Source organism: Tachysurus vachellii, chromosome 15 (genome assembly GCF_030014155.1).
Source record: "Tachysurus vachellii isolate PV-2020 chromosome 15, HZAU_Pvac_v1, whole genome shotgun sequence".
NCBI classification, from domain to species: domain Eukaryota; kingdom Metazoa; phylum Chordata; class Actinopteri; order Siluriformes; family Bagridae; genus Tachysurus; species Tachysurus vachellii.
This window is the reverse complement of record NC_083474.1, coordinates 7495863-7523431: the sequence shown is the minus strand read 5'-3', so window position 1 is coordinate 7523431 and position 27569 is coordinate 7495863. Positions and strand designations below refer to the sequence as shown.

General features: G+C 36.1%; 1 protein-coding gene across 1 annotated transcript; it reads right to left on the bottom strand.

Annotated features, from left to right (window-relative positions):
• Window positions 1–4062: 4062 nt before the first annotated feature.
• ubash3bb (ubiquitin associated and SH3 domain containing Bb) lies at window positions 4063–27496 on the bottom strand. The gene is made up of 14 exons (XM_060888637.1): window positions 27266–27496; window positions 15625–15678; window positions 14666–14852; window positions 10698–10896; window positions 10107–10276; window positions 9808–10016; window positions 9167–9311; window positions 8160–8280; window positions 7956–8075; window positions 7773–7865; window positions 6299–6443; window positions 6074–6180; window positions 5878–5984; window positions 4063–4704 (listed from the first exon to the last, which is right to left on the bottom strand). Exons 1-14 carry the CDS (start codon window positions 27391–27393, stop codon window positions 4570–4572), a joined length of 1920 nt encoding a protein of 639 aa, XP_060744620.1. The 5' UTR covers window positions 27394–27496; the 3' UTR covers window positions 4063–4569.
• Between the last annotated feature and the right edge of the window lie 73 nt (window positions 27497–27569).

The window sequence follows — 27569 nt, the reverse complement described above, 5'->3', positions numbered from 1 at the left end:
TAACCAGTGGGATAGCCAAACACCTAACCCAATATGACCCAGTACTTGTTGTCCTATACATCCGATACATATACAGTAGTTGATTGAACCCAGGTTTTATGTGTTAATAGTTAACCCCTCAGTGGCTGGGTTGGTTGCCGATATACCACAGTATGGCTAAATACATTACTCTACATATATACCTATACCTGCTACAATTCTAGTAGTTCACAATTACTGCCCGTGTTCAGTATTTTTAGCGTTCTGTGTATTTATTGTTTTGCACGTGTCTCACACTGTTGTGTATTTACACTTTACGTAGTCTTAAATACTGTTGTGTGTTGCACTGTGGTCCTGGATAAAACATTTCTTTCCAATGTATAAAGCTATTTAGAGGAATGACAATGAAAACCCACTTGACTTGATTTCATATAGTACAAATGATTTCTAACCATTTCGTTTTCCTTAAGTTAGCAAACTACTGCTGAAATCTATTGTATATTCACAGACAAAACTTAATTCATGGCATATAATTCACTGTTTATCTTTTACAAATATGTTCAGTTTAAATCTCAGGGCTTTTGTATTTTTTAATGATGAGCATTAAGTAGTGCACCTGACCAACAGATTTAAACCCTTCAGTGACTCTAAATGCCCTTGTGGTGTTTAAATCCCTCTGTGAGTTTCCAATTAGTTTCATTTCCATCATTTCAAACAGCTACATGAATGCAGAATAATGATTTCCTGTCCAAGCCAAAATATTCTGCCTCACAAATTTAATATATGACCCCTAGTGATTTAGACGTCTGTACCGTGTTTCTAATTAGGTCAACCCTTAAAAATAAATGCTCAGAATATTTCATATTTTTTAATAATTGTTTTTTCTTTGCATATGAGACAGGTTCAGACTACTATGTGTCATAATATTTGTAGGAAATCCTAAAAAGGACTGTGTTTGATTGCAAAGACATACACAACCTAACGTTGTGGCAAAATACTGACACTCATCCCATCCAATCCAATTATTTCTGTGATTTAAAATTACGATTGTGATTAAGGCTTTCCCTGATCAGTGGCCTCACAGTGGGGGTCACGTGCAAAGGACTATTATTCATTTGTATGTTTGAAGAGTTATGTGTAAGGAGTCAATAATTCAAGAAGCTTTTATTGTCATTTCAACCATACTGTATATAGATGAAGCAGTACACAGTGAAATGAAACGTTTCTCCAGGATCATGGTGCTACAAAAACCGACATGAAGCTACATAAAACAACACAGAGCTAAGGACTTGAAAGTAAGTTGTCCTAGCCACACAAAGTGCAACGTGTGCAACCTTACTGCAAACAGACAATACGAAACACTACACAAAATAGCGCCGACCAGTGTTTATTATACTGTATATTATACAATACATTGTGCAATACTAGAAAAATAGTATGAGAGATGGTTTAAGTAAAATTATACATACTAATGTAATAGCAGCAGTTTTGAGGTATTGAAATGTGGTGTGCAAAACCGCAACTGAGTGAGTGATTGTACAGTATAGTGCAGTTCACACAGTTGGGGGTGTGTGTGTTTGTGTGTGCATGTGTGTGTGTGTGTATGTGTGTGTGTGCATACAGTACGTGCATGCTCGGCATAGTTCAGTTCTGTTTGGTTTGTGGGAAGAATCTATTACACTATTGTCTGGTTATGAGGGCCTGAATGTTACAGTATGGTACCTTTTTCAGTATGAATAGCCATTCTGAGTTGGGGCCAATGCGTGACACTTTTGTGGGGTTTTTTAAAGATCTTTTTGCCATATACAGTACAATGTAAGTGTGTAAATGCTATAATTTGACACATTTTCTTTAAACTAAATAGTATAAATGGTAGGAATGTAGTCAGTGGGACTAGACATGGGATCATAGGCATCATCTTTACTTTTCACTGGAACTCAAAGCAATAGGATTGTTAGATTAGGCTGAAGGAGAAAGATCAGATTAGGCCATCTCAGTTTGTGTAGAAGCTTGAGCCACAGTCACATGCTTTGTACAGGGTCAGGACGACCACGCTTATGAGAGAAGGAAGATCCCGTGGCAAAAGCTGTAGAAAGCAGATATACAATATATAAAGTATAAAATAGCTGTGTAAAGTACATCTGAGCACAAGGCTTTCACTACACACGAGTTATATGCTTTATAAATACAAAGACGGTACGTGATTCATGGGCACTGCACACACAGCTACAGTAAGTAGGAAAAATTAAACACATCAAATATAAAAGTATCCCAAAATTGTAAAAAAGTCCCAGGAAGGATCTGCACAGATCGGTGTCTTAAAATAATAGCAAAGCTACAGGCCTAAAACTGGAGCTAAAGGGAATTTGAAAAGAAGACCGAAAACAATGGTAAATGCAAAAGCTAAACTTGAGGGTAAATGGGAAAATGTTTGAATAGAGAATTTAGAAGAAAATATGTGAGGAGCATCAATGGTATACTATAAATTGAGGGTATTTTGGGGTATTAGATCAGATCATTCTGGGACGTCTTGATGAATAGATCTCGGGTTGATTGCTGTTTTTTGCAATAAACACTATTTTTGCTTATCTCATCCACGGCTCTTGTGAATATTATTATACTAGTATACTATTATCGCACTAGACACGGCGAGCACCAGTTGGATTCCGCTTCATGAAGATTTCAGACATTCGAAGAGAAGTTGCCAACCCAATGATGACATTCTACATATGCTGTATCTCCATCATTGAGAATTTGAAGACTTTGGTACAGAGAAGTTAATGACAAGCTCATTTATGAGTTGCTCAGGAGCTCCTGGTTACACAACACCAAATTGACTATATATGACTGTAGAAAGGACATTATTTATAATCACACTCTCCGGTGTCACCCAGAATGGGTTCCCTTTTGAGTCTGGTTCCTCTCAAGGTTTTTCCCTCATACAATCCGAGGGAGTTTTTTTCCTTACCACAGTCACATCAGGTTTGCTCATTAGGGATAAATAGGGTTAAAGAAAATAAAATGACAAGAATGTTATGTTCTGTAATGTTGCTTTAAGACAAAGTCTAATAAATAAAATTGAATTAAAATGCATATTTCCACAGAATAGTCTGAACTGAGTAAAGGACAGTTTTGTAGGTTTAAGCACCTTGTTGATAAGAGAGGTCCAAGGAAAATGGCCAGATTGCTTTAATATGTAAGGACGTATATAGTACAGTTACTCATATAATCACTTCAAGAATATCACAATAAGTAACTCAACCTGAAGATGTAAAAAGCACATTTTTCCTACTGTAAAATAGACTTATAATAGACTTATAATATTGTATATAGACATTTAATGTGAGATATGTTTTACAAATGACCTTTCATTATCAGAAAGTTGTCACAAGATTATTTGTATAGCGCTTTTAACAATTGACCATCTCAAAGCAGCTTTACAGAACATAAACATAAAACAAAAGGTTAATATAAAGATTAATTCATTCATCCATTCATTTTCTACCGCTTATCCGAACTACCTCGGGTCACGGGGAGTCTCTCAGGCATCATCGGCATCGAGGCAATAAAGATTAATATATTACAAAAATAGATATACAGTATGTAAATGTGTTTGTATTTATCCCCAATGAGCAAGTCTGAGGTGACTGAGGTGAGGAAAATCTCCCATAGATGGTAAAGGAAGAAACCTTGAGAGGAACCAGACTCAAAAGGAAACCCTAATTTAATATACAGTTGTCCTTAAAGACCACATTTCCTCTTAGCATTTCCGAATACTTCATAATATATATTGATGGGGAAATAAAAAACACAAAGAAACCAAAGTAAACTGTGGCATTTAACTGTATATTCATTGAGGCGTCAAAATAATAGCCTCCATACTTGATATAGGACTTGATATCAGTCATCTGGTTTTTTGCATGCAGACCGAAAAAAATCCTTGGAATTAAAGACATTAATCACACGTCATTACATTTAGCCTTCATTAAGGAAGGACACCAGCTGCTTTTCTCCTTGTAATTAACCAACATTTAGGTGGCAGGACCTCAGAATATTTATAGATTTAAATGATTGCTAGGTTGCTTGTAAGTGAAGTGTCTTTATTGACTTACAGAACTTAAGTAAATCACAAAGCAGTGCCTTAATACAATGTTAGAATTTGATCGAGTTAATATGCATAGCATTGTTATCAAAAGTGCTAAAAGATTTGCAGATATTATTCTGCCAATCATGATTTCTGAGAGATCAAGAAAAATTTTTACACAAGACTCAAGCTGTTTTATGCTCCTGTCCCCAAATTCATTCATGTAGAAAGTCTGGGTGAATTATGCCATTTGTGCCGCTGAACTTGTGCCTCACCTATTAAAAGTGATTACCAATGCCCTGAGAATACCATGCATTCAAAATATCCATAATCACATATTTAAATAAATATATCCATCAGTTTATTGTCCCTATTTTGTGTGTAAACGTAAAACTTTGTCCCAGGGGTTAATCACATAAGCACATAGATGTTGATAAGAGTTCCAGTGCACCTAAGACTCAGAATGCACAGCCCTCCAGAGTTGTTAGCAGACAGGTCCGGGAATGTCATTCCTGCTGTAAAGTCTCTCTCCAGCTGAAGCAGTGATTGGGTCCATGTGTGAGGGGAGGGATAGGTGGATCTACCAGCTGCCACACACCAGTGTCTTGTTCTTCACATGCACATAGACCAAGATAAGGGATCTGGTTGGAGAAGTTAACACTTTAGTATTAGCATCATTTTGGTAGGAAAATTTGATAGAACACAGCAAACTAGAAAAAGATGTCTATTAAAAGACAGATTAGTCATGATCAAATAGTTTGTGTAATACCAAACTGGCAAACAGGCATTGAATGCCATAAGAGTTAAACCAAGTGTTTCCTATGGAAATGTGTGAGCATGTTTGATGCATCGTGCACCATGGGCACCATTTTCATTTTTTTCCAAAATGAAGTATGTCCATAGAGAGGCTACAGTTAAAAGAGACATCAAAAGATCAAAAGATAGGGTAATATTCTAATCATAAGATAATATTCTAAAAGGTTGGAAGGAAGGAAGGAAGGAAGGAAGGAAGGAAGGAAGGAAGGAAGGAAGGAAAGAAAGAAACAGAGATTTTTTTTGCCACTTTGCTGAGAGTTGTATGGCAGACACTTTAAAAAAATAAAACATTATTCAATAAAGGAAAATAGCTAATATTTGATATGCTGAAACTATTTTGTAATATTTTGATGAAGTCTCCATTGTTAGGGCTTTCCTTTCTTTCAGAGGTGAAGCTGTTCCTATAGGCACAACTGTTTGCATCTGCTATAAGGTAAGTGATAAGAGGAACAAATTTGTTTCATTGAAGTTTCCCAACATTAAACGTCACCACAAACAGGGAAACGGTACAATGTGTCATTATTTACATTCATTCATTCATCTTCTACAGTTTATCCGAACTACCTCGGGTCACAGGGAGCCTGTGCCTATCTCAGGCGTCATGGGGCATCAAGGCAGGATACACCCTGGACGGAGTGCCAACCCATCACAGGGCACACACACACTCTCATTCACTCACGCAATCACACACTACGGAGAGTTTTCCAAAGATGCCAATCAACCTACCATGCATGTCTTTGGACCGGGGGAGGAAACCCTGGTACCCGGAGGAAACCCCCGAGGCACGGGGAGAACATGCAAACTACACACACAAAAGGCGGAGGCGGGAATCGAACCCCCAACCCTGGAGGTGTGAGGCAAACGTGCTAACCACTATGCCACCGTGCCTCCATCATTATTTACAGAATAAAAATAATTATTTTTGAAAGAAAGAAAGAAAGAAAGAAAGAAAGAAAGAAAGAAAGAAAGAAAGAAAGAAAGAAAAGAACAAACCACACCTTCCTGACGACTTGGACAAACTCTTTGGCGTTGTGTGGGGTGAGGCCTTGGAGCTGGCGGGTGCAGGCCTCTAGAGATGACGCGTGGGCCACGATAAGAATGTTTCCTATCAACAAAAAAAAAACAAGATTACTGAGCACTTGCATGTATCACAACCATAAAATGATTAAGGACGCACATTTATTTGGCACTCACCCTTATTTTTGCAAGATGCCATGATGTCTTTGGTCACTCTGTAGCTGCGGCTCATGTAGGTGTCATAGGACTCGGACACATTTAGTTTAGTAATGGGTATATGAGGTCTGTGAATATAGAAATACTTCTTTTGATGCTTTATAATCAATATTTGGATAGTGTTTGCATGGTATGTAGATATAAAATACAATGCTATAAAATAATATTCAGGTGATTTGTCTGTACTTGTATGTTGTGTCAACACTGAGATTGGCTGCAGAAAGGCCTACAGGAGATATCCATGCAGGCAATGAATTTCCAGAGACCCATTTTGTCCATTCAAATAACCCTGGCTCCACTCGCATCCTCAGTTTCCCTTCCTGCTTCATACCTGTACATAGAAAGGCAGAAAGATGGCGAAAACAACATTGTGCTTTGAAAACAGGGTAAACATGCTTTCTGTGTATACTCAACCCTTAAACTTAGGTATTTATTACACACAATCAAAATAAACCATCGTTTACATCAAGTACAGTTTAAACGCATTCATGTATTTTTAACAACAAAAAAACATAATAAAATATGTTTAAAAAAAAAATAATTTAAATTAATTTAAATTTAATTTAAAATATTAAAAAAAAAATAATTTATATTGTATGTTAATTAGATCATGACACGGTCTCACATTGGCCATCCTAAGTCATCAATTTAATACCTATAGTGCCACCTTGAGGAACAATATTATGGGTTTATTTTCTAGGTGAACTGATTAGATCCTTGGTCAATGGTTTGTTCGTTGCGTTCACTGACACTATGATTTTTCACTGTAATATTTTTTTTCTTCCATTTTATTTCTTGGCAAATCCATGTAATTACACATTTATGATATTACAGCATAAGGTAACATTACAGTAGGTGGGTTAAGTACTCTAAATGGCTCTAGGTGTGAATATGTGTATGTAAATATATCTATGTGTAGTGTGCTTCAATAGATTGGCTTCCTGCCCAGTATCCCTGGATAGGCTCCAGATCCATGTGACTGGCATAATGTTCTGTGCTCTTTTGAGACTGGTCAGAAATCTTTCACTGGCATTTCACATAAGATACAGGCTAATTTTTGGGATATTTCATTGCATTTCATTGGCTCTGTACATGTACCTTGCACAATGACAATAAAGTTGAATCTAATCTAATCTAATCTAATCTAATATTCAGTTAAGAGTCACAGTTACAGAAGTTAATACTGCTGGTAATAAAAAGCATGGGTGCAAGTTGTTAGGATTGTATATGATTAAATTTAGCTGTGTTTTATGACAATAGATTTGGTGAAATCTAACATCATCCCAGTGAGTCATCCCAGTGACTCCAGATTCACAGATGAGATGAGTGGTCTATAACCATTTGGTGAGATATCAGTATATATTTCAAAATAGATAACATACATATGGTAAGTAATTTGTTGAATGATATATCTATCTATCTATCCATCCATCCATCCATCCATCCATCCATCCAGGAAATTCAGTCAAATAATGACAGTGTTCCTGACCTTCAAAACACTACTGTACAATTTAAGTACTTTTCTAGAAAAACCTACACTTGTCTCACAAATTGCAAATGCATACAAATTTATTGGATCAAAATAGACTGTAATTTTTTTTTTTTACATCACTGTATGATATAGTGGAAAGTGGATAGTAATATTTAATTAAGCAATTACCTTTAAGAATCTCGTGAGCTGTTTGAACACAGCGGAGACTGGGCGAGCAGTACACAAACTCAATAGTAGTATTATTCTCCAGTAAGGCCTCACCTGTAACACACATTCAGTCAAATCTTCTCTGAACTGTTTATTTTAAGAAACTACAAATAAAAATCCGTAGAGCAAAAAGTTATCACAGACCCACAGTCCTGGCTTGTATTGCCCCAAACACTGTAATAGGAGCATCCATGTCATAATCTCGGTTTCCACCCCAAGCAGGCAGAAACGGAGGCATGTTCAGGTTACTCCGCACATATCTGCCTGCAGAAAGACCAAATTAGACTGAAGTCACATGTGTATGTATGAGAGAGAGACAGCTTGTGTGAGTGATTTAGGTTCCACTACCTTTTGCATCTGAGCACTGTGAGAGCCAGTGTTTTCCAAACACTACATCCATCCTCTCTCCGTGACGACAAACAAACAGGGTTCTTTTAGGGGATTGAGTGTGACTGTTAACTCTGAGTACCTGTACCAACACAAAGTATTCTACAGTCAGACTGCACAGCTTTACTTGATTGTACAAGACTCATCTGTGAGCATGGAAGGTTAAATGGCAGATATGTTAAAAAAAAAAAAAAAAAGAAACCAAGATAAATGTAAGTGATTCATGTCAACATTTTTCTACCCTGAGCTAAAATGTTTCCAAAACAATTAAAAACATTTTAGCTAAAAACTAGAATTTAGAAAAAATACTACAAGTTAAATAAAATAACCTGCTTGCATAAGTGTGCATTTTTTTTTATAATTGGGGGTGTGGCTGTGTTCAGAATAAACCAATCACATCCAGTCAAGCTCAAAGTAATTGTCAGTTTGATAGTAATCTGAAGACGAAACAGAATTTCACTTGCATACATCTAAATTAACAAAGGAATGGCTTAACCAAAAGAAGATCAATGTTTTTGAATGTCCTGGCCAAAGTCCAGACCTGAATCCAACTAAGATCTGTAGGGATCTTAAGTGGTTGTGCACGGAAGATTTTAATTTGATGGATCTAAAACGTTTTTTTCCAAGGATGCGCCATGCTGATACAGTATACGTTTACTCAAGAGTGGTATAATAAAATAAAAAACTATTAGTTTGAGGGTTTGCCTACTTATATAACTAGGTTACTGTAAGTTTCACATTTTTAATTATTTCCAATATAAAGTTTCTGATTTTCATTGAGGGTGGAAAAGGCTCTGACATGATTTATCTTGGTTTCATATTATTACATCACAAAGACCTGCCATTTTAACATTAATGTGTACATATTTTTTAAATTCAATGTATATGTGTGTATAGCATACAATGCATTTAACATTATTATTATTATGTTATTTAATAACAAGATATATTCATTATAAAAATGGCACCTGCATAGGCTGGCAGACCACATTTATAATAGATGAGTCTCCAGCTTTTGAGTTATCTAGGCACTGAATGCTGAGCAGCCCATCCAGTGTTTTGCTCTCTTTGTTGCTTTTTTCTGAAGGCAAGGCACTGAAGAATGAATGCGACCTGTGTATAATGAAAAAGAGTAACCTGACCTTGATACAGCAAACAGATACTGATATGATACAAAACATTCAGGGTCACAGGGTCAATGTATGAGTGAAATGTTATTTGTCACATACATAACCATACACATTAATACATGGCATTTAACTGTCTGTGACATAAAAAGTAGTAGAAAATAATGGTAATAATAATAATAGTAATAATAATAGTAGAAATAGAAAAAATAGAAATAAAATGATCTGTTCAGGCATCATATAGAATGTGTGTGTGTGTATGTGTGTGTGTGTGTGTGTGTGTGTGTGTGTGTGTGTGGATTGAATAAAGTGCAGATGTGTGTAATTAGTATGTGAATGTCTCTAACTTCTTGCCCTGTTTCCGGAATAAGATCCAGTTCGACTGCATACAAAAAATGAATGAATGAATGAACGTCTCTAAGTGCAATCATATTACCCGCTACTAAGTCAAAAGGCAGACTGTGAGTGTTAAACATGCTCACCCGTGGAAAACCCAGGTGTCGCACTCGTCAGCACGGTTAATGTAATTTTCAGGAAGCAGCCCAGAAAGCCCAGTGCTCAGAGAGGTACCATACACCCATCCCTCACTGGTGCTCATATGCTCTACAGCAGAGGTGAAAATAAAATCCCCTGGTATCAGTTCCAGCTCATCTTCATTCTGAGGAACATATGGGTACATCACTTTCAGAGTCTGTAAACAAAAAGAGAAGAATATTTAGACAATGAAACATTTTGTTTGTCTGGCTGTCTTTCAAATTGTGAATTACTCTTTAAAACCTACCTCATGATTTGCAAATCTGATGTCCCGAGAGAATAAAACAGCAAGCCAATCACAACTGAGCTTGACTTCAATTCCCCTTGCCAATTTCTCCAAAGAAGCCAAATGGCTGCTTGGAAAGTTGTAGGCTAAAGTCACATGCAGCTGCTTCTTATGTGGCTCCACTTGTACTTCTGCGAGATGATGAGAAGTTTCCATTAGCTCACATCCTTTCAAGCGTATTTCCTTTCAAATGTTGTGAAGTTTCACAGTAATCATTTAAATCAGTGAACAATCCATTATTGTGGTACAGTTCATATGTGATTCATCAAGGTGGCAGTTTTCAGTTAGTAATTTGATTTGGAGAGAACCATGGAAGGAGAGAAACAGAGGGAAACAAAAATGTACTGTGCAGGAAAAAAAAATCACTTTTTCTGTCTTTGAAAAAAACTAGAAGTTTTGAAAGAGGTTGCTAAATACCAAATTTTGTATGCATATATTAAGCCTAATACAAGTTGTACTGAATCGGTGTATCTCTCATTAATTGCCAATATACTATATATTAACTCCAAAAAATGAAATCTAATCAATGTCTCTTTAAACAACATGTTGTACCTGCTTTAGCAGCAGCTTCTGCAGCAAAGTCAAAAGCAAATTTCTTCAGGGTCTCCGCCACCTGCTCCTCAACGAAGAGGCCTATAAAATTAGAAGAGGTGTAGAGCTCTAAGGGCAAAGGGCTAGGGAAGCGACCTCGCCACTGACTGACTGTGGACTGCAAAGCCCCACACAGAGCGTCCACCTTATTGTCTGCACACTGGGCAAGAAAGAAATGTGAGAAATATAAACATTAGCATATTAACATAGAACATTATGAGTATACAACCCATGGTAATTGTCAACTACTCAAATTAACACCAGCAAAGTAGAACCAAAATACTACAAAAACAGCTTAATAGAAATGGTTCTTTTTGGTACAAAAGTTTTGGTACAATGACCACATCAAAGATATATATATATTTGCAGAGTTCAGTAAATAGCATTTACCTAATTTCACTTCATATTCTGTTACAAACCGAAAAGCCGTAACATTAAAACCACCTGCCTAATTTCAATTCAGTTCAATTCTATTTATTTGTATATCGTATTTAACAAAGGACATCCTCATAGAAGTATAGAAACACAGAAAAAAAAATATAAAGTTTAAAATGAAATGATGGTGGCAAGGAAAATCTCCCTGAGATGATATGAGGTAGAAACCTTGAGAGGAACCAGACTCAGAAGAGAACTGTAAATGTAAATAGATATAGGTAAATGTGAATAATGTCCTTTCTACAACAGTTTATAGTTGAGTGGAATTGTGCAACCAAAAAGATCAGTGAAAGTTCTGAGTTTATTATATACTGAACACAAATATTAGGTATGCTTGTAATCATGTGATGGTTAAAGACAAAGATCAAAGTGCAGGTAGGGTCTCAGAAGGTGGGCAGAAGTAGTCAGAAGGTGACAGACATGAGAGCTTCCTGGAACATAAAGCGTCCAACCACTTAACAGTCAGCAAACTAGAGCGACTTGTGAGAGTTGCAATTCGACAGCATCCAAACATCCCAGTTCACCAAACACTCTACTGTATGGCCTTGAACCCTCCAGTCCTGCTCCTTTGCCTATTAAAAATGGTTCATAAAAAACGTGGCTAAACAAATCTGTTTTCAGCCTCGACTTATACACCGGACTGTATCTGGGTCCCGAACACTAAATAGAAGGTTGTTCCATAACTGTCGGGCTTTGTAAGAGAAAGCTCTGCCACCAGCTGTAGCCTTTACTACTCGAGGTACTACCAAATAGCCTGTCCCATTGATCGAAGTAGGCGTGAAGTCTTCTTTCATGCTCCTACTAAACACCCAGACAAGGAATCATTACAATAAGCCAACCTAGAAGTAACAAAAGCATGAACTAGTATTTCTGCATATTTCTTATCTGAGCAAAATTTCTAAGATGAAAGAAGGCTACCCTAGTGATATCATATACATGAGCTTCAAGTGAGAGACCAGAGTCAATAATCACAAGGTATTTTACTGCTGCACATGAGGAAACATAAAGACCATCCAGAGTTACTCTGTAATCAAAAAGCAGGAGTTAAGCAAGAGGAAGTAGTGAGAAAGTATCCACTGTCTAATGTCCTTTTAACATTCTTCATAATCTTAATAAGCTGATGTCTCTCATCTGACTTAAAGGCAATATATAGCTGTGTGTCATCAGCATAACAGTGGAAGCTAATACCATTTTTAGGAATAACAGCACCAAGGGGTAACATATATATGGAGAAAAGCAGTGGGCCTTGTGTAACACCGAACATAACCTTCGTATGCTCAGAGAAGTCACCATTTAGATCTACGAAATGATAACGATCAGTCAAATATGACCTGAGCCAGAAGAGGGCTGTCTCCATAACAACAACATTTTTTAGCTTAAGAAGAATAGCATGGTCAATGATGTTAAAGGTTGCACTAAGGTCAAGTAACCCAAGCAAGGAGACACAACCCTGGTCAGAGGGTAGTAGTAGGTCATTTACCACTTTGAGGCTTAAATCCTGACTGACAGATTTCCTGAATGTTATTCCATGGAGGTATGAGAATAACTGCTGAGCTAAAACCTTTTCTAGCATCCTTGAAATACAGGGGAGGTTTGATATTGGCCTATAGTTAGGCAACTGGCAGGGGACAAGGTCTGTTTTTTTAATCAGGGGTTTGATAACCATTAATTTGAAAGATTTAGGCACATAGCCAGTGTCAAGAGAAGAATTTATTATTTTTATTATAATTTTATTATTTATTATTTAGGGGTTCAGTAGCTACTGGTATTAATGTATGTGTTTGAAGAAACATGTAGGTAAGGGATCCAGTATGCAGGTTGATAATTATGAAAAAGAAATGACTGAAATTAAATCAGCTGATCAGGAACAGTAATATTTTTTATCTAGAGGCTTATCTATCAAATTTTTGGTTTTAAAAGAGTAGTCTTAATTTTCTCCCTGATATTTCAAATATTTCCATTGTAACTATTCCATGAAGTCATTGCTGCTACTGTACATATTGATGGTATGCATTTCACAGTGGTTTTACTCCTAGTTAATTTTGCTACAGTATTAAATAAAAAATTATTTTTGCTATCCAAATTTGGGATGCAATCATGGATGGAAATTCTGGAAGACTATTGGTAAATCTCTCTGCAGTATCAGACATAAATGTACGTTTAACATGGCGATGTGGTAAATTGCATATATTGCGTCTAAGACCCATTTTATATGAAACAAGATAATGGTCTGAGATAACTGCGGAAGTATGACTATAAATTTTATTTATTAAAATTTATTTATTACACCTCCTCGCCAATCTTAACAGGCAGGGGAGGAGGTGTAATAAATATAAAATTTATAGTCATACTTCCAGTCATACTTCCATTTGGTTAAACTCGTCTGATCAGTAACCATTTCATTAACAATAAGTGCTTTAGATGCAAGAGATCTTCATCTTCAGATCAAAGGTGCGGGCTGTACATTCACTATGATCAAATTTTATACTAATAAGGTTACTAAAACTAATTTTCTGAGTGTTTATAGATTTTTGTTTAGCTCGGGAAACAGACACAGTCTCTAAATTGTGAACCCTGGGTGACGATACATCATAGCTTGTCTGCTCCCTGGCCCTAGCTCTGGATTGTCACTGACTGGGCCTGTTCTAAAACTATGTGATATGCTGCAAGAAATGAGAGCAGTACCTTCTGGAGTGGGGTGGACACCTTTCTGACCTAATAGACCAGCCTTGCCCACGAAAGTGGTACAATTATCTACGTAGCCAACACTGTTTTCAGAACAGCAATTGGACATCCATCCTGCAATAGCTTTAAGCACAGGAATATAAGAATATCGTGTAGATCCCACTTGTGCTGCCAAAATAGAGCTAACCAGTCACGGCATGGGCTCCACAAGACCTCTGAAGATGTGCTGTGGTGTCTGGAACCAAGAGCTTAGCAGCAGATCCTTTAAGTCCTATAAGTTGTGAGGTAAGGCCTCCATGGATTGAATTTGTTTCTCCCAGAAATACTTGATTAGATTGAAAAGCTGGAGAAGCTGGAGGCCAAGACAACGTCTTGCTCTCTTTGTGTTTCCAACACATTAACTCTGACAGGTGCTATTATAATGAGATAATCAATGTTATACAATTCACGTCAGTGGTTTTAATGTTACGACTGATCAGTGTATGCTGTATACGGTACATACAGTAGTAGAAATGCCACTAAGAACAGTAAAGTAAATACACATTTCAACACTGGGAATCACTTACAGTAGCCTTACTGAAGTCAGTTTATTTAGTTACACTAAAATTATAGTAAGTCACCCGAACGCTTTTGGAAGGTGGGATGAAACTGAGAGCGGAACCACACAGACATAAGGCAGACACAATACACATAGACTAATAAACTAAGCTGTGGATTAAACTGGAAATCTTGGAGCGTTACACACTTGACCACCATGCCAACCTATATACATACAGCATCGATTAAATATTATCTAAACAAAAGCTCACCATGAAGAACTGACAGAGTGTGATGTGAGGAAATATGTTGTGGGCTTTGTTCTTGCCACAGGTGAGGCGTGACTGCTGCCAGAAGTGAGACAGCTGGTTCTGAAGTGGGCCACTAGGCCGTAGGTACAGTACATACTCTCTGGGTAAGGGGTCATCCAGAAAAGGGTCATCTACATGGGAGAAAAGCCTGCAGAGAGGAGATCACAATAATATCATTACACTATATCAAGAAAATAATGGTTATGTTACTATAAGTAATTCAAAAAAATTTCATTCACTTATATTCACTATACATTCACACACGCATTCACTTCTGGTGTCAATTTAGATTTAGATTTTCCAAATGAATTTTGTGGGATAAATAATTCAGAGAACCTACAGGAAATTTACACAGACATGGGGAGGATTGCCACCATGCTGCTCAAGAGCAATTAACATTCTTTTCAATTTCTTTACATAAATTCCCTATAATCTGCAATACTGGAAGACTTCAGCTTTAAATCCATAATTGATCCTTCCATAATTGAGAGTGAATAAAACTGGGACCAAGTGGCACTGCTGTTACTGCTGTTCTAACAGCATACTGGAAATGCACATACCAAATATCTAGAGGAGGACTAGAAGGCATAAGAATGCAAAATCAAGGTGTCATTCAAGGCATTTGACATATGAATGATCCTTCATAATGTTCAGTAATCTTCTGTCATTTTTACATGACAGAACAGTATGTTTCAGCAGATTATGCATAGTTCATTTACCCATTTCTTGCTTTTAAAATGCACATTTCACACAGACAAGAAAGAATATGTTTGTGCTGTGATCCTCCAGGAGCGGTGTCACATAGCACACGGTATTGCCATTGGGAGGCAGCAGAACACAGCAGGAAGAATCCAATTTTTCGGGCAGTATGTGTTTTGTATAATTGCTTACAGCAGTAAGGAAATGAAAAGCGGTCTTACCAGTCGCATGCAAGTTGTACATTCCTGCCTCCTGTAGAAACCAGTGCCTTCAACCTGTAATCAACATGGACAGACAGCAGCACTCAATAAATGGACAGAAAAAACATCATTCGTCGTCTTTCATTCTAAGAGAATGGAAATTTTCTTGTGTGAAATAACCTAATTTTTTTTTTGTTTTTTTTTTTGTTTGTTTTTTTAAGGCACTGTGGCCGCCATATTGATTTTCCACATCCGTTATCTGTCACGTCACATTAATTCTAACCCCCACATCAAATGAGCAGCATAAACATAACAAACACAAGGCAAAACATTAGTAACATAGATGTTTCTTTGGCATATTGTAACACTCTCTCTTTTTCTTGTTGCACATGGCTTATCATGGGAGGGGTTCGTGCTTGAGCTGACTAAAACTGTGTAGGCGGACATGAATCTACAGAGCCAAGAAGTGATACTCTATGTTCCATGATGTGACTCACAATCACAAAGACATGACATACTAGGGCTTGTATACAGTGTTTAATTTAACATGGCTGGTGACAAAATTGAGAATGTTTGACAGAAAGAGCTGTAAGATGAATAAAACACATCTCTGATTTTCAGTGTGTCGAAACAGTCAAAGTATGTGGGAGAGCAGATACTGTTCCCTTGCACAGTACGTTTTTTTTGGTTTGTTTGTTTTCAATTGCAAAAGGTCGTCCTTGGTCACTTATTAGCATCTGATATGACAACAGAACAAATTTTACAGAGAAAAAAATCTGAAATTCTAATTTGAAATTTGAGGAAAAATACATTTTAGAAGGAATTTATCTAATGTTATAACACTGAGATCGATGGGCTGCAAAGTAATATGCTGTTCCCTGCCACACGGAAAAAAAAGTAGTCAACTGAAGTTGAACTGACAGTGTGGAAGTGAAAGCCTTATTCTTTAGCCATGCCAGAAAAAACCCTACATTCATACCAGGACATAGTTTTAACGTATGTTCTTCTCTTTCCTCTACGACATCTGATTGGTTCCAACAGGGACTTGTTTCATAGTGGATGTTGTATATCTAGGATAATTAATGCTGTATGACCTGATGCATGCTCCCTAATGAGATAATTAGCAAAGAATGATTTGAATTATGAGAAAGTGTGTCATATCCAACGCCCTAGTAAAATAACAAGGGAATGAGCTTTACAGCATATTAATAGCTGAACCTTTTTTTACTTCTTTTGCAGAATGCATTTGTGCAAATGGTACTGCTTTACAATAAGTTTCCTTTAACTGACACACCTGTTAACATGAAAAAAAGTAAATAATGGCGGTGGTAGTGCAACAATTCTAAATGTGGTTGTTACTTCCCTTCCAGACTACATAAAATTAGTATGTTAGTTACATATTGCGTGAGTGCATTAAGATTTCATGCATCCAGAGCTCTCTCACAGTGGGTTTATTGACTATTGAAGTGAAACTTCACAGTTTGCTATGGCTTCCCTTAAAGGTTAGTCTCTCAGTGCCTCTAAAACAAAACCTATAAAACATACAGAGTTCAATTCTTCAGCAATAGCCCAGTTTTATATGCCTGGTCCACTTTTAAACCTCGTACCTCGTTTAAAGACAGTGTACAAGTTACACCGAAAGCTAGTGGTATCATGTGAATTATCAAAACAGTGGTTTGCTATTTTTATGTGGCTAAATTAAGAAATGGAAGCAAAACATCTGTGATCACCTGTTCTCTAAATGACATATAGATGGATATGTGGCAAGCAAATTGTGAAATATGCACAAAGGTGGAAATTAGGCATTAAGCATTAAAATACCCAAATAAGTTTAATGTAAACACAAGGATTCATCATACAACACAGTCACATCAGTAATTTCTCATCTATGTGTACACCATAGTGGTAAGCTAACAATAGCACACTGACAGAAAGGCCACACTTCCTGATTACTCTGAGAACTCATTTGCCTTATTCATGCTAAGCACAGAAACATGAAATCAGATATAAAGCACACGAAACTTCAGTAAACACTGATTAAAGAGTCATCGTTTTCTTCTAACCAGTGGTGGAAAAATATTATAATGTTCCACATGAGTAAAAGTGAAATTAATCATTTTATCATTTATGTTAACTAACCAAGAAAGATAATATTAGCTGGCTAGCTAAACTTAAGTTAGCCAAATGCTGTTGAGGTTTTAGTAGCTTGCTACTAAATTCCTAAATTCCTTAGCTAGCTAAATCTAGCTAGCATATTTTACTTCATACATGTTTCTAGCTACATATTTGGCCCAATATTTTATTCAAAAAATGTAGAAGCTTTAATATGTATTTACCACAATGGCATCTTAGGTTTTATACAGAGCTTTCATACTGCATAGCATCATAGATCTGGCTAGTAATCTAGCTCACTCAGCTAGCTAATGGGTTACCTGAACGGGTTTAGCTCACATATACTCGGTTAGAGGTGCTTAACTGTCTCCATTGTATCAGACATTGCTACTGATTGCTAAACATTTAGCTGTGTAGACTTTGCATGGAAATCAGCTTTATTTAGTTTGTGACTAATTATTTAAAATTAAATAACAAGTAGATGAATAAGTTTCATAGAGTCTTCCCAGGGTAAATGATATTTTCAATCAGAAATAATCAAAACAAAGTGTAATAAAGTTAAATTATTTAAGAAAATGTAAAAGAGTAAAAGGAAAAGTAATATGATTTAGTTATACTCAAATAAAATGCCCATATGAACAACCTACCCAACTGTACACAGGAGCATTGAAGCTCTACCAACTCAAGACTAAATTTCCATGAAATATAATGGAGAATTAATCTTATTCAAAAGTCACTTATCAGCAATACAAAAATTGTAAAATAGTCTAAAAGGATATGAAAGGGGTCTTCTGTAGTGATATAGCACTCAAATGAGTCCTGTTTCTTGAAACAGTTTCCACTCATGAAAAAACAAAGTAACCACAAATGTGGGGAGGTTTGGTACGTATTATAATGTTCCGTTCTTATAATAAAGCAGAAAAGGCTGTGATCATCAAAAGCCCTCTTCTAAACATCCGTTTATGTCTATCAATATAGAATAAAACATGACTGTTTTACTGGTGAGGTACTTGTCTAAACAAGTAGGAACAAACATTTGAAAATCTAACGATGCCATACTCACCATACTCACATTAAGACTGCGTGACTGATAGCATAGGGGTATACATGTGAAATTTTTTATAATGAGACATTTGTTCAATTAATTAGACCATTGTTAAAAGTGATTATACAAATAAAACTTAACTGAACCGAAAAAAAAAATCTAGTAAAGGAATATTGGCTAAACCACTACAAAAATGTCAAGGTTTGTGGTGTGGACAAACACATTATTTTAGCAAATATGGTTTCAGAATTTTGAAGCATTTGCCAGAGAATAAATCTAACTACAGAGTTTGGGTTAAGCAGACAGCCAAATCTTCCAAAAATAAAGATTCCTGCTAATACTTTTTAATTTGTATTCAAATTTGTAAGAAGGGACAGGAAAAGCAGTCAAAAGTTCTCTCCTCACGGAAATGATTATAAATTACTATTTTTTTTTTTTTTTTAAGTAAATACTAACAGAAATATAGATTAATTATTTATTATTTATTTAAATGATCAGGATACTAGGTGTCAAATGGTAGCTACCGGGGCTTAGATGTCTCTTTTACATAACTTTGTTTCCGTATATTACTGAAGCTACAACATATATTTAAGAAATGAGAAGGAACTATGTAAGGCATATTATTGCCTTTGGTAAAATGTTTTACACTAAAAACACACACAAAAATACAGGGTGCTGTATTGAAGCGTTTTGTATTGGATTACATTGAATGTTGTACAAATGTAATTATTTACTGTCCTATTTACTGTGTAAATCTAATTTTTTAACTTTTTTTTAATCTTCTTCTTGTAATGCTTCTTCTTCTTCTTCTTCTTCTTATTATTATTATTATTATTATTATTATTATTATATTATAATGGGGTTTGGAAAATGTAGTGCAAAGTGTGCAAAAATAGTAACTGCACCATCTTTAGCAAAAAAGTGCAAACAATGGTTTGACTATAAATGATATTTTTAGGTTGCTCTTTTTGCTTAACTTAGTGAACCCTTCATTCTTGACAGAGTAAATGGCACCTAAGAAGTCAATTTTGGATTATTCTTCTCAAATCCAAGTTTCTTCCCTGTTTATGGATCAGATCACCACGTTTGCTCACAGCATCAGAAATAAACAAGTAAAACATCTTAGCTTTAAATGAGTTACACTGCATATACAAATATTACCTTTAGATTAATCAACTATCTTGCTGCATTTTGTTACCAACATAATGTCATCGAAAAGAGCTTATCATCATCAGAACCAGGCTGAACAGATGGTTGGAGACCTTCACATAAGTTGTCTCCATATGCAAGCCTCATGAATACTGTGCTCTACAGATGGAGAACATCAAGACAATTTCGATCCATATGCAAGCCTCCTCTGAACCATAAAGCACATGATTAAATGACTCCAATTGCACTCTGCATCTGTAGTGACAGTGTTAGCATTTTAGATTTGTCAAGGTGACATTTGACTCATATTTATCTAATGTTGCATCATCTGCCTGAACTATGCCTAACTGACTGTTTATTGGAAAATCTTTATCTTTATATATATATTCTAGTGTGAGAGATTGTTGACCTTCACCCTACGTTTACGTTTATGTATTTCCACCCCCACACAGCTGTCCATGTAGACGCTACCACACCTTCTCCCTGCTGCTCTTCAGAAGGGAAATCTCTCGGCATCAGGCCCGGCATCCTTATGCTTCCTGTTTAAATTGATGCATTGTGATAAATGAAAGAGAAGTTCTATTCATAACCACCCCACATACACACTAGGCTAGGATCATATATTCATTCTTCATATACATGTTTTTAAATATATTTGATGTTCACAAAGAGAGATAAAATACAAAAACTATAATAATCTTCTGTCTGCTAAGTCCATCGCTATGATCTTCTCAGCATTCAGAAATCCACAGATACTAACTGCTCTGGGATACTGTCCATCTGAAAGACACTTTGCAGTTGCAAAGTATGAATAAATCTGCCCTCTACACTAATTATACTTGGCCATCAGCACCAGCTATGTTTTTAAAAACAAATCGCAAGCTTCCTTTCTTCCATTTCTGGACTAAGACTGTGTTATGCTGGAGGTGCTATGGCAGTACAGTTCCATCAAAAGCAAACAAAAGCCAAACTGTGCCAAAGGGCTTTTCCTTCATGACTGTAATAAGATCATACTATAAGGTTGTACTGGTAGTAAGTATGGCAGATTATTAGCATAAAATGTCATTTAAGGTGCATATTTGATTCAATCAACAACCATGCTAAAACTGTAGAGCAGGGCAGGGGGTTTCATCTATATTCCTATATAAAAAATAAACTTGAAACAATACACAGTTGTTTAGAAGTGCATTATGACAAAATGATTATTTAATTAAAGTGTGTTATGTAGCTTTTCTAAAATCAGCATGAGAACTGTATGTATACTGATTCCTTTAGTTTGGCAGATTGACTAAATTCGGATCTGCTTACAGACATATTTCTTATAATAGTGTATGGAATCTGCCAAGGAACATGGCAAAAGGTCTAAAATTAAAAATAAAAATAAGATGTCTTGCTCAGATTCTTGTTCAGAATCTCTGCTTATGATAGTAATATGATGAGCTGTACTCCAAGCAGAAAGATAATACTACTAGTCTTTCCATTTAAAAATGGCCATGTTCTTGATTGTAGCATCATTTAAAAGCCCAGAAGTACAAACACAAATATATGATATATTCTGATATATTTTTCAGCAGCCAGAGCTTGAGAGTGAGGCAATGCAGCAGCAGGTTGGAAGGACACTCACTTTTGGACAGACTCTCTTTATTTGGCAAGGGCATAGCAGACACAGATGGTGGACTCACTACTGAGAGGATACCCACACAAACTCTGGCGAATACATTCTTTACAGTGATGGTGGTGAAGCAAACTGGGGGAAAAAAAGGCAACCTTTACCAAAGCTTGCCAGTGTATTTCAGTGTTGTTGTTGTTTTTCTTTTACCATTGCTAAAATTGTCTGAGTTGATATTGGTGTCAGAGTGTACAGCTGCATCAGACTCTGTTATTCTAAGAACGTTGAGTTTGTATGTCATGGAACAGAAGCAATGGGGCTTGTGCAAGCACATTTCCATTGGCTGAACTACAGCCCATGAAACAACAGCTGCTATGTCTGCCAAACATGAGATCGTATCAGGGATTGAGTGAGGGGACAAGAGGCACACAGCTGTCCATCCAAAAACATGAACCACAACACCTGCAACACAACTGTGAATGCTGCCCAGCCTACAGCTGGTCTCAACCAAGAAGTCTTCAATAGACCAAAGTTTACACCATTTGGTTTAAAAAAAAAAAACAGACACTAAAATAGCCAGACTTGGAGACACACATCAATGATACGCTTACTTAATGAAATAATAGTGAAGTAAAGTGAGCCAGTTGCAGTGGTATGTGTGTCATGTTTCATGATGCAAACCAACAGCAGCCAACCAACTAAACCATAATGACAAAGCATGATCTCAATGTCATTGCTTGTAGGAAAATTATATATATATGTTAGACCTTGTTGCCCAAGATGTTGAAACAGACAGAATATTTGCTTTGATACCTCATAAATCCAAGTAAAAAAGAAACTATCTAAGACGTTACCGAAAAGCTAATGAGATTTACAGTAACGAAAATGTTGAGGGAACTTCTCCTAAAGAAGGAGAACAGCAGAAGGAATATGTTTTGATGTAACTCTGCTTTCATTTAGTATTTTGATAGACTCTACTGCCGAAATATTTGGTCATTTCAGTTACAAAAATGATTGAAGTCATAGTCAGGTTCTTGGAGAACCACTTACACCCTTAACGGACCTGAGGGTTTCCCTTTCTAAAGGATTCCAACTTGAACCTTTTTAGGAAGCTAAGAACCCTTAACCATACATTGAACCCCTGAAGGATTGTACAACAAATGTACAATTGAAAGTTAATCAAATGAAAGAGTTTCCTTTTCGTTTAAAGCAAAGGCTAAGAGATAGGATCCATTCATAAAATTAAGAAATTATAACTGCCTTTAAAACCAGCTGCAAGGCTTTAGACTCTCTTAAGGCAAAAATACTTTTGTGTCAAATGAAGACTGAAAGACAGCATCTTGTGGCTATGTCATGGGGTTATGAGCACAGATGTTATCTGCTCTTATGTTTCCATCCTACATTTAGATATTAAGCATCCAATAACATCTCTGTCAATCTCTTATCAGACTCTTAGGTTGTGTCTTATTTGAACAAGTAAGAGTTCTGAAAGTTCTTTTAAACAAATATGGGGCATTGCCTTTTCATTTGGGAGAACAATAAAATGGGCCGATATTTTAAAATTGAGATAATGAAAAGGGGTATTAATAAGTGTCTGTGTTAAAGCTCAAAGGAAATCTCCATCCTGAAACATTTAACATGTTTACGTTGATATATTTGTGACATCAGGGGTTCTCAGACTATGGGTTATGACTCCATAGGGGGTCACATGATTAAAAAATTGGGTCGTTAACACTAACGCCTGATTTAGAGATTGCCGTGCTGATCTCATTGGTGGACATTTTCGTGTTGAAGAAAGAAAAAAAAAAAAACAATCTCAAACATAATGGTCAGCTTTCACAAAAAACTCTCCTCACCATATTCCAGCACTATGAAATGTCATATTAATGAGAACTCCAATACAGTAGTAAGCACACAAATATACAAATGAGAAGGGGATAAGGTACTGCTGTTGTGGTGGTTCAAAGAGTTAAGGCACTGTGTAGTTGATTTGAAGGTCATGATTTAAGCCCCAGTACTACCAAGCAGCTGCTGCTACTGGACACTTGAACAAGGCCCTTTCTGGTTAGCTTTGCACTCTGAACTCAATTTCCTAAGCTGGGTTACGTGAAGAAAAGCATTTCACTGTGCTGTATTGTATGTGCAAAAAGTCAAGGCTTCTTTCTTTAGAAAATGAAAGATAAAACTAAATCCCACTGGTGCCATTTTCAGCATTTTCAAGTAGTTATAAATGTATTGACGTTAAGAAATTTCAACTAAAAGAAGTTTAAACTAAAAAAGTAAATTCTGAATGTCAATACAAAATAAATTAAGAAAGCCAATGTTATATTAGCATATAATAAGATTAATGCAGGGGCCATGGTGTGTTTGCACATTTTCCTCACACCTACAGAGTTGAGGGCTCAATTCTTGCCTAAACTGTGGGTGTGAAGTTTGCATGTTCTCCCCCTGCCTCTGGGATGTCCTTACCCAGTTCCAAGACATGCGTTGTAGTCTGATTGGAATCTATAAATTGTCTGTATGTGAGTGTGTGTTTTTGTGTGTGCAGTTGTGACCTATGATAGACTGGCATCCTGTCCAGGTTGCACCCTGCAGTTGCCTCAAGCTTAAATGGTGTAGAGAATGGATTGATGGATGAAATGCAAGATTAGAGTGGCATAGGGTGGTTTTTCTTCAATCTGCAGACTGCAAACACAATGGATTTATTCCTAGACCAATCAGAACACATTCTTTTTCTTCAACAAAAAAGTCAATTTTACCTTTTCTTATCTGTTTCCTGATATTTTAGGGATCGGAGTAACTTTATGCTAGGCACAATTTTTATGACTGATGCTAAAAACTCTGAGGTAATGCTTACTATAAATCTCTCTTCGATGCAAGAATTAACAGAAAAGTGAGTCAGAATTCAAGAGGCATTTTCTGACATGTCCCAAAAGCACGAGTTGACTCGTGGGTAAAAACAACAAAGAAAAAAGGAAGGGCCACGTTATGTCTAAACTAACTACTGAAATGAACACAGCAAGATGCTATTCATTTACAAGTCTAATTCATTATAGAACTAAAACTCCTTGTGAGCTGCATTTCTATTAGTAAAGTGGGTGGAGTCAGACCTGATGTGTGAGAGCCACTTATGGTGTCTTTCCATTATTCTCAGACCAAACCGCTTCTATTTCCTCTGTTTACTTTTTTCCTACAGCAATCTGGTCGGCTTATGAATCATACCACACAGAAGTACAATGCTTAACGTGCAACTTAAACACTCAAATAGTTTACTCATTTAAAAAAAAACATTTTCACTACTGCCTTAATGCAGGAAGTTTCTGACCATGAAACAAACTACTAGCAAACCAGTCTTGAAAAGACCCGCTCTGTTAATGCATTGTTAGCAAGAGTAGAAATGTGGCAATCTGGAAGTATAATTCCAGATACATATTTACGATCCAGATACATATATACATATAATTCCAGATACACATCCAGATATATATACGTACATATTTTACCATGCAGCTTTAAAAAAAAAAAAAACATCAAACCACAACAAAACGATTTCTATATAGATTTCTATAAATGGTTTATATGTGATCGTGATACTTTTTTTTTGGATTGTCACTTTGCCAATTGTCACAGTGTGGCAGGCACCTAATAAAACATTCAACAAAGGAAAATAGCTAATACTTTATATGGTGAAAGTAATTTCTATATTATAATTCTCCATTAAAGCTATTTCTATAGGCACAACTGTTTACAACTGCTATAACGTAAGTGATAAGAGGAACAAACTCATTTCATTGAAGTTTCACAACATTAAAATGTGACCACAAACAGGTAAACAGTACGATTTGTCATTCTTTATATAATAATTTGAAAACTGTTGTACAATAGGAGGAAGTGCTCTTATAGGAGGAAAAAGTCAACTATGAAGTGGAAACGCATCACACTAACCCATCGATGATTAATTAATTTCCTATTATAGCATGTCCCTTTATTTCGTATGTACATGATACATTCTCCGTTATGTAAACTGACTGTAGTTCTGACATATCTCACAGTCATGGACATTTTCTAAGGTCAAAAGCAGATGACTAGCTGGGTAAAACTGGAATAGAGGGAGTTTCTGATCCCCTACAGTGCCAAGAAATCAAGAAAAGAAGAAATGGTAGTTGGGTTAGGTTCAACCACTTACCGCAAATTACTTTTTCATAACACAACAAATAACATCCACAAACATTGTGTGCTAATCTATACAGTGGAGTTTTAGATTTTCTACAGTGTATGCCAATAAAACAAGAAATGGGACTTGGATTTGAGTCAACCACCCACTGCACTTTTGCTTTTCCATAACAACAACCAAAATATTTTTTTTTTTCAAGTGTGGAGAAGATTACAACTTACTGACTGGAAATACCACCAGTATTACAGCTAAATACCACTAGAAATACTGCTAATATTTATTATTATAAAATATATCATTGTTCTATTATATACTATTTCCAAGTTCTATAATTTTAAGGTATGAAACAGTCTTGTTCTTTTGGCAGATAATACTAGTTTTAGCATTTATTTGTAGTAAGATGCTAAATTATCTCACAATACAATAAAAAACTTTAAAGCTTGAAATTAGCAGAAATGTATAGAAATAGGTTTATTAGTTTTAGATTTGGTTTACTTCGATCTTATACATCCACAAAGTGGAGTGTATCTTATTACACTCCACTTTATATTAGCTCTTAAAAGCTAATATAAAGTGGAGTGTAATAAGAGTAATTATTTTAGTTACTGTTGTCTTCCTGTTAGCTTGACAACAGTAACTAAAATAATTACTCTTTACAGTGGTAGTGAACAGAAAAGTATCTAACAACACAAGAAACTTTTAGGGATGAGCTACAAGAGCCGAAGACCACGTTGTGTCCTACTCTTCTCACCCGAGAACAGCAATTTGATGCTACAATGTGCATGGGGTCAACAAATTTCCCTTGAACTCCATGCCAGGAGTTGAAAGACCATTGAATCTAATCTACTAAGTAAATACAGGTAAATACAGGTTAATCGTTACTTCTGTCTATATCTGTATATGCATTGCACCACTGGCACGTGATTGAATTGGAAGAAAGTGCACGTGCACACTTGTTCTTCATAAAGTGGGCAGTGATTGTATGTAAGTTAATATGTTATATAATCCTTATATGCATGCTAAATGAAATATTATATCACTTTTTCCCTAAATCTCTAGCTCACCTGCATTCATCACATTTTACAAGTTCATTCATAACAGGATTTTTGTTGGTTGGATTAAATGTTGGATTATATTTGTATCTTACAGAATACTGGGAAATGCGCCAAAATATTTATAACAACAGTGTATGGAATTTTCCTGATTAGAAATAATATATTCCAATAAACCTTTCCAGAAAAGTCCTTTACGTCTTCCTGAAGTATTCACAATGAAATAAATATTGTAATTTTAACCAGAGCATAATTAAGAATGCAACTTTATTATTAGACTAAGTCTTATTGATTTAAATAAATGTAAAGTAAAATAATAATTCAATTATTTTTAAGAATAAGTGCACTGAAGTGGAAGATTTATCGTCGCTAATCTCCAAAGTCATTGTTTAGCAGCCATGAAAAGTTTTTCATAAAACATATATAAAGATAAAAACACTGATACAGATATAAGAAGCCATAAAACAGGTAGAATATATAAGCATTTTACGGACCGCACCGGAGTACAGTCACACACTTACACTCTGTTGTGAGGGAAGCCCATCGATAACAACACGTCCAAATGCGATCCGTGTTTAACAGCGTTGTGTCGGTTTGGCCGAAGTCTGCGTGGAATAATTTTGGAATAAATGTCTTCTTTCGATGCCATGCTTTCAAATGACAGTTCAGTTAACGATCGGGGAAATGAACGCCAGTCGGTAGAGCTACAGAGATCATTTCAGATTAGGTCTGACCATGTTGGTCTCCCTCCTCCCCCGTTACTGCGAGGCGGAGCGCGTCCAGGCGCTTTTACTGTAATAAACACACCGTTATACAGCTTCACCA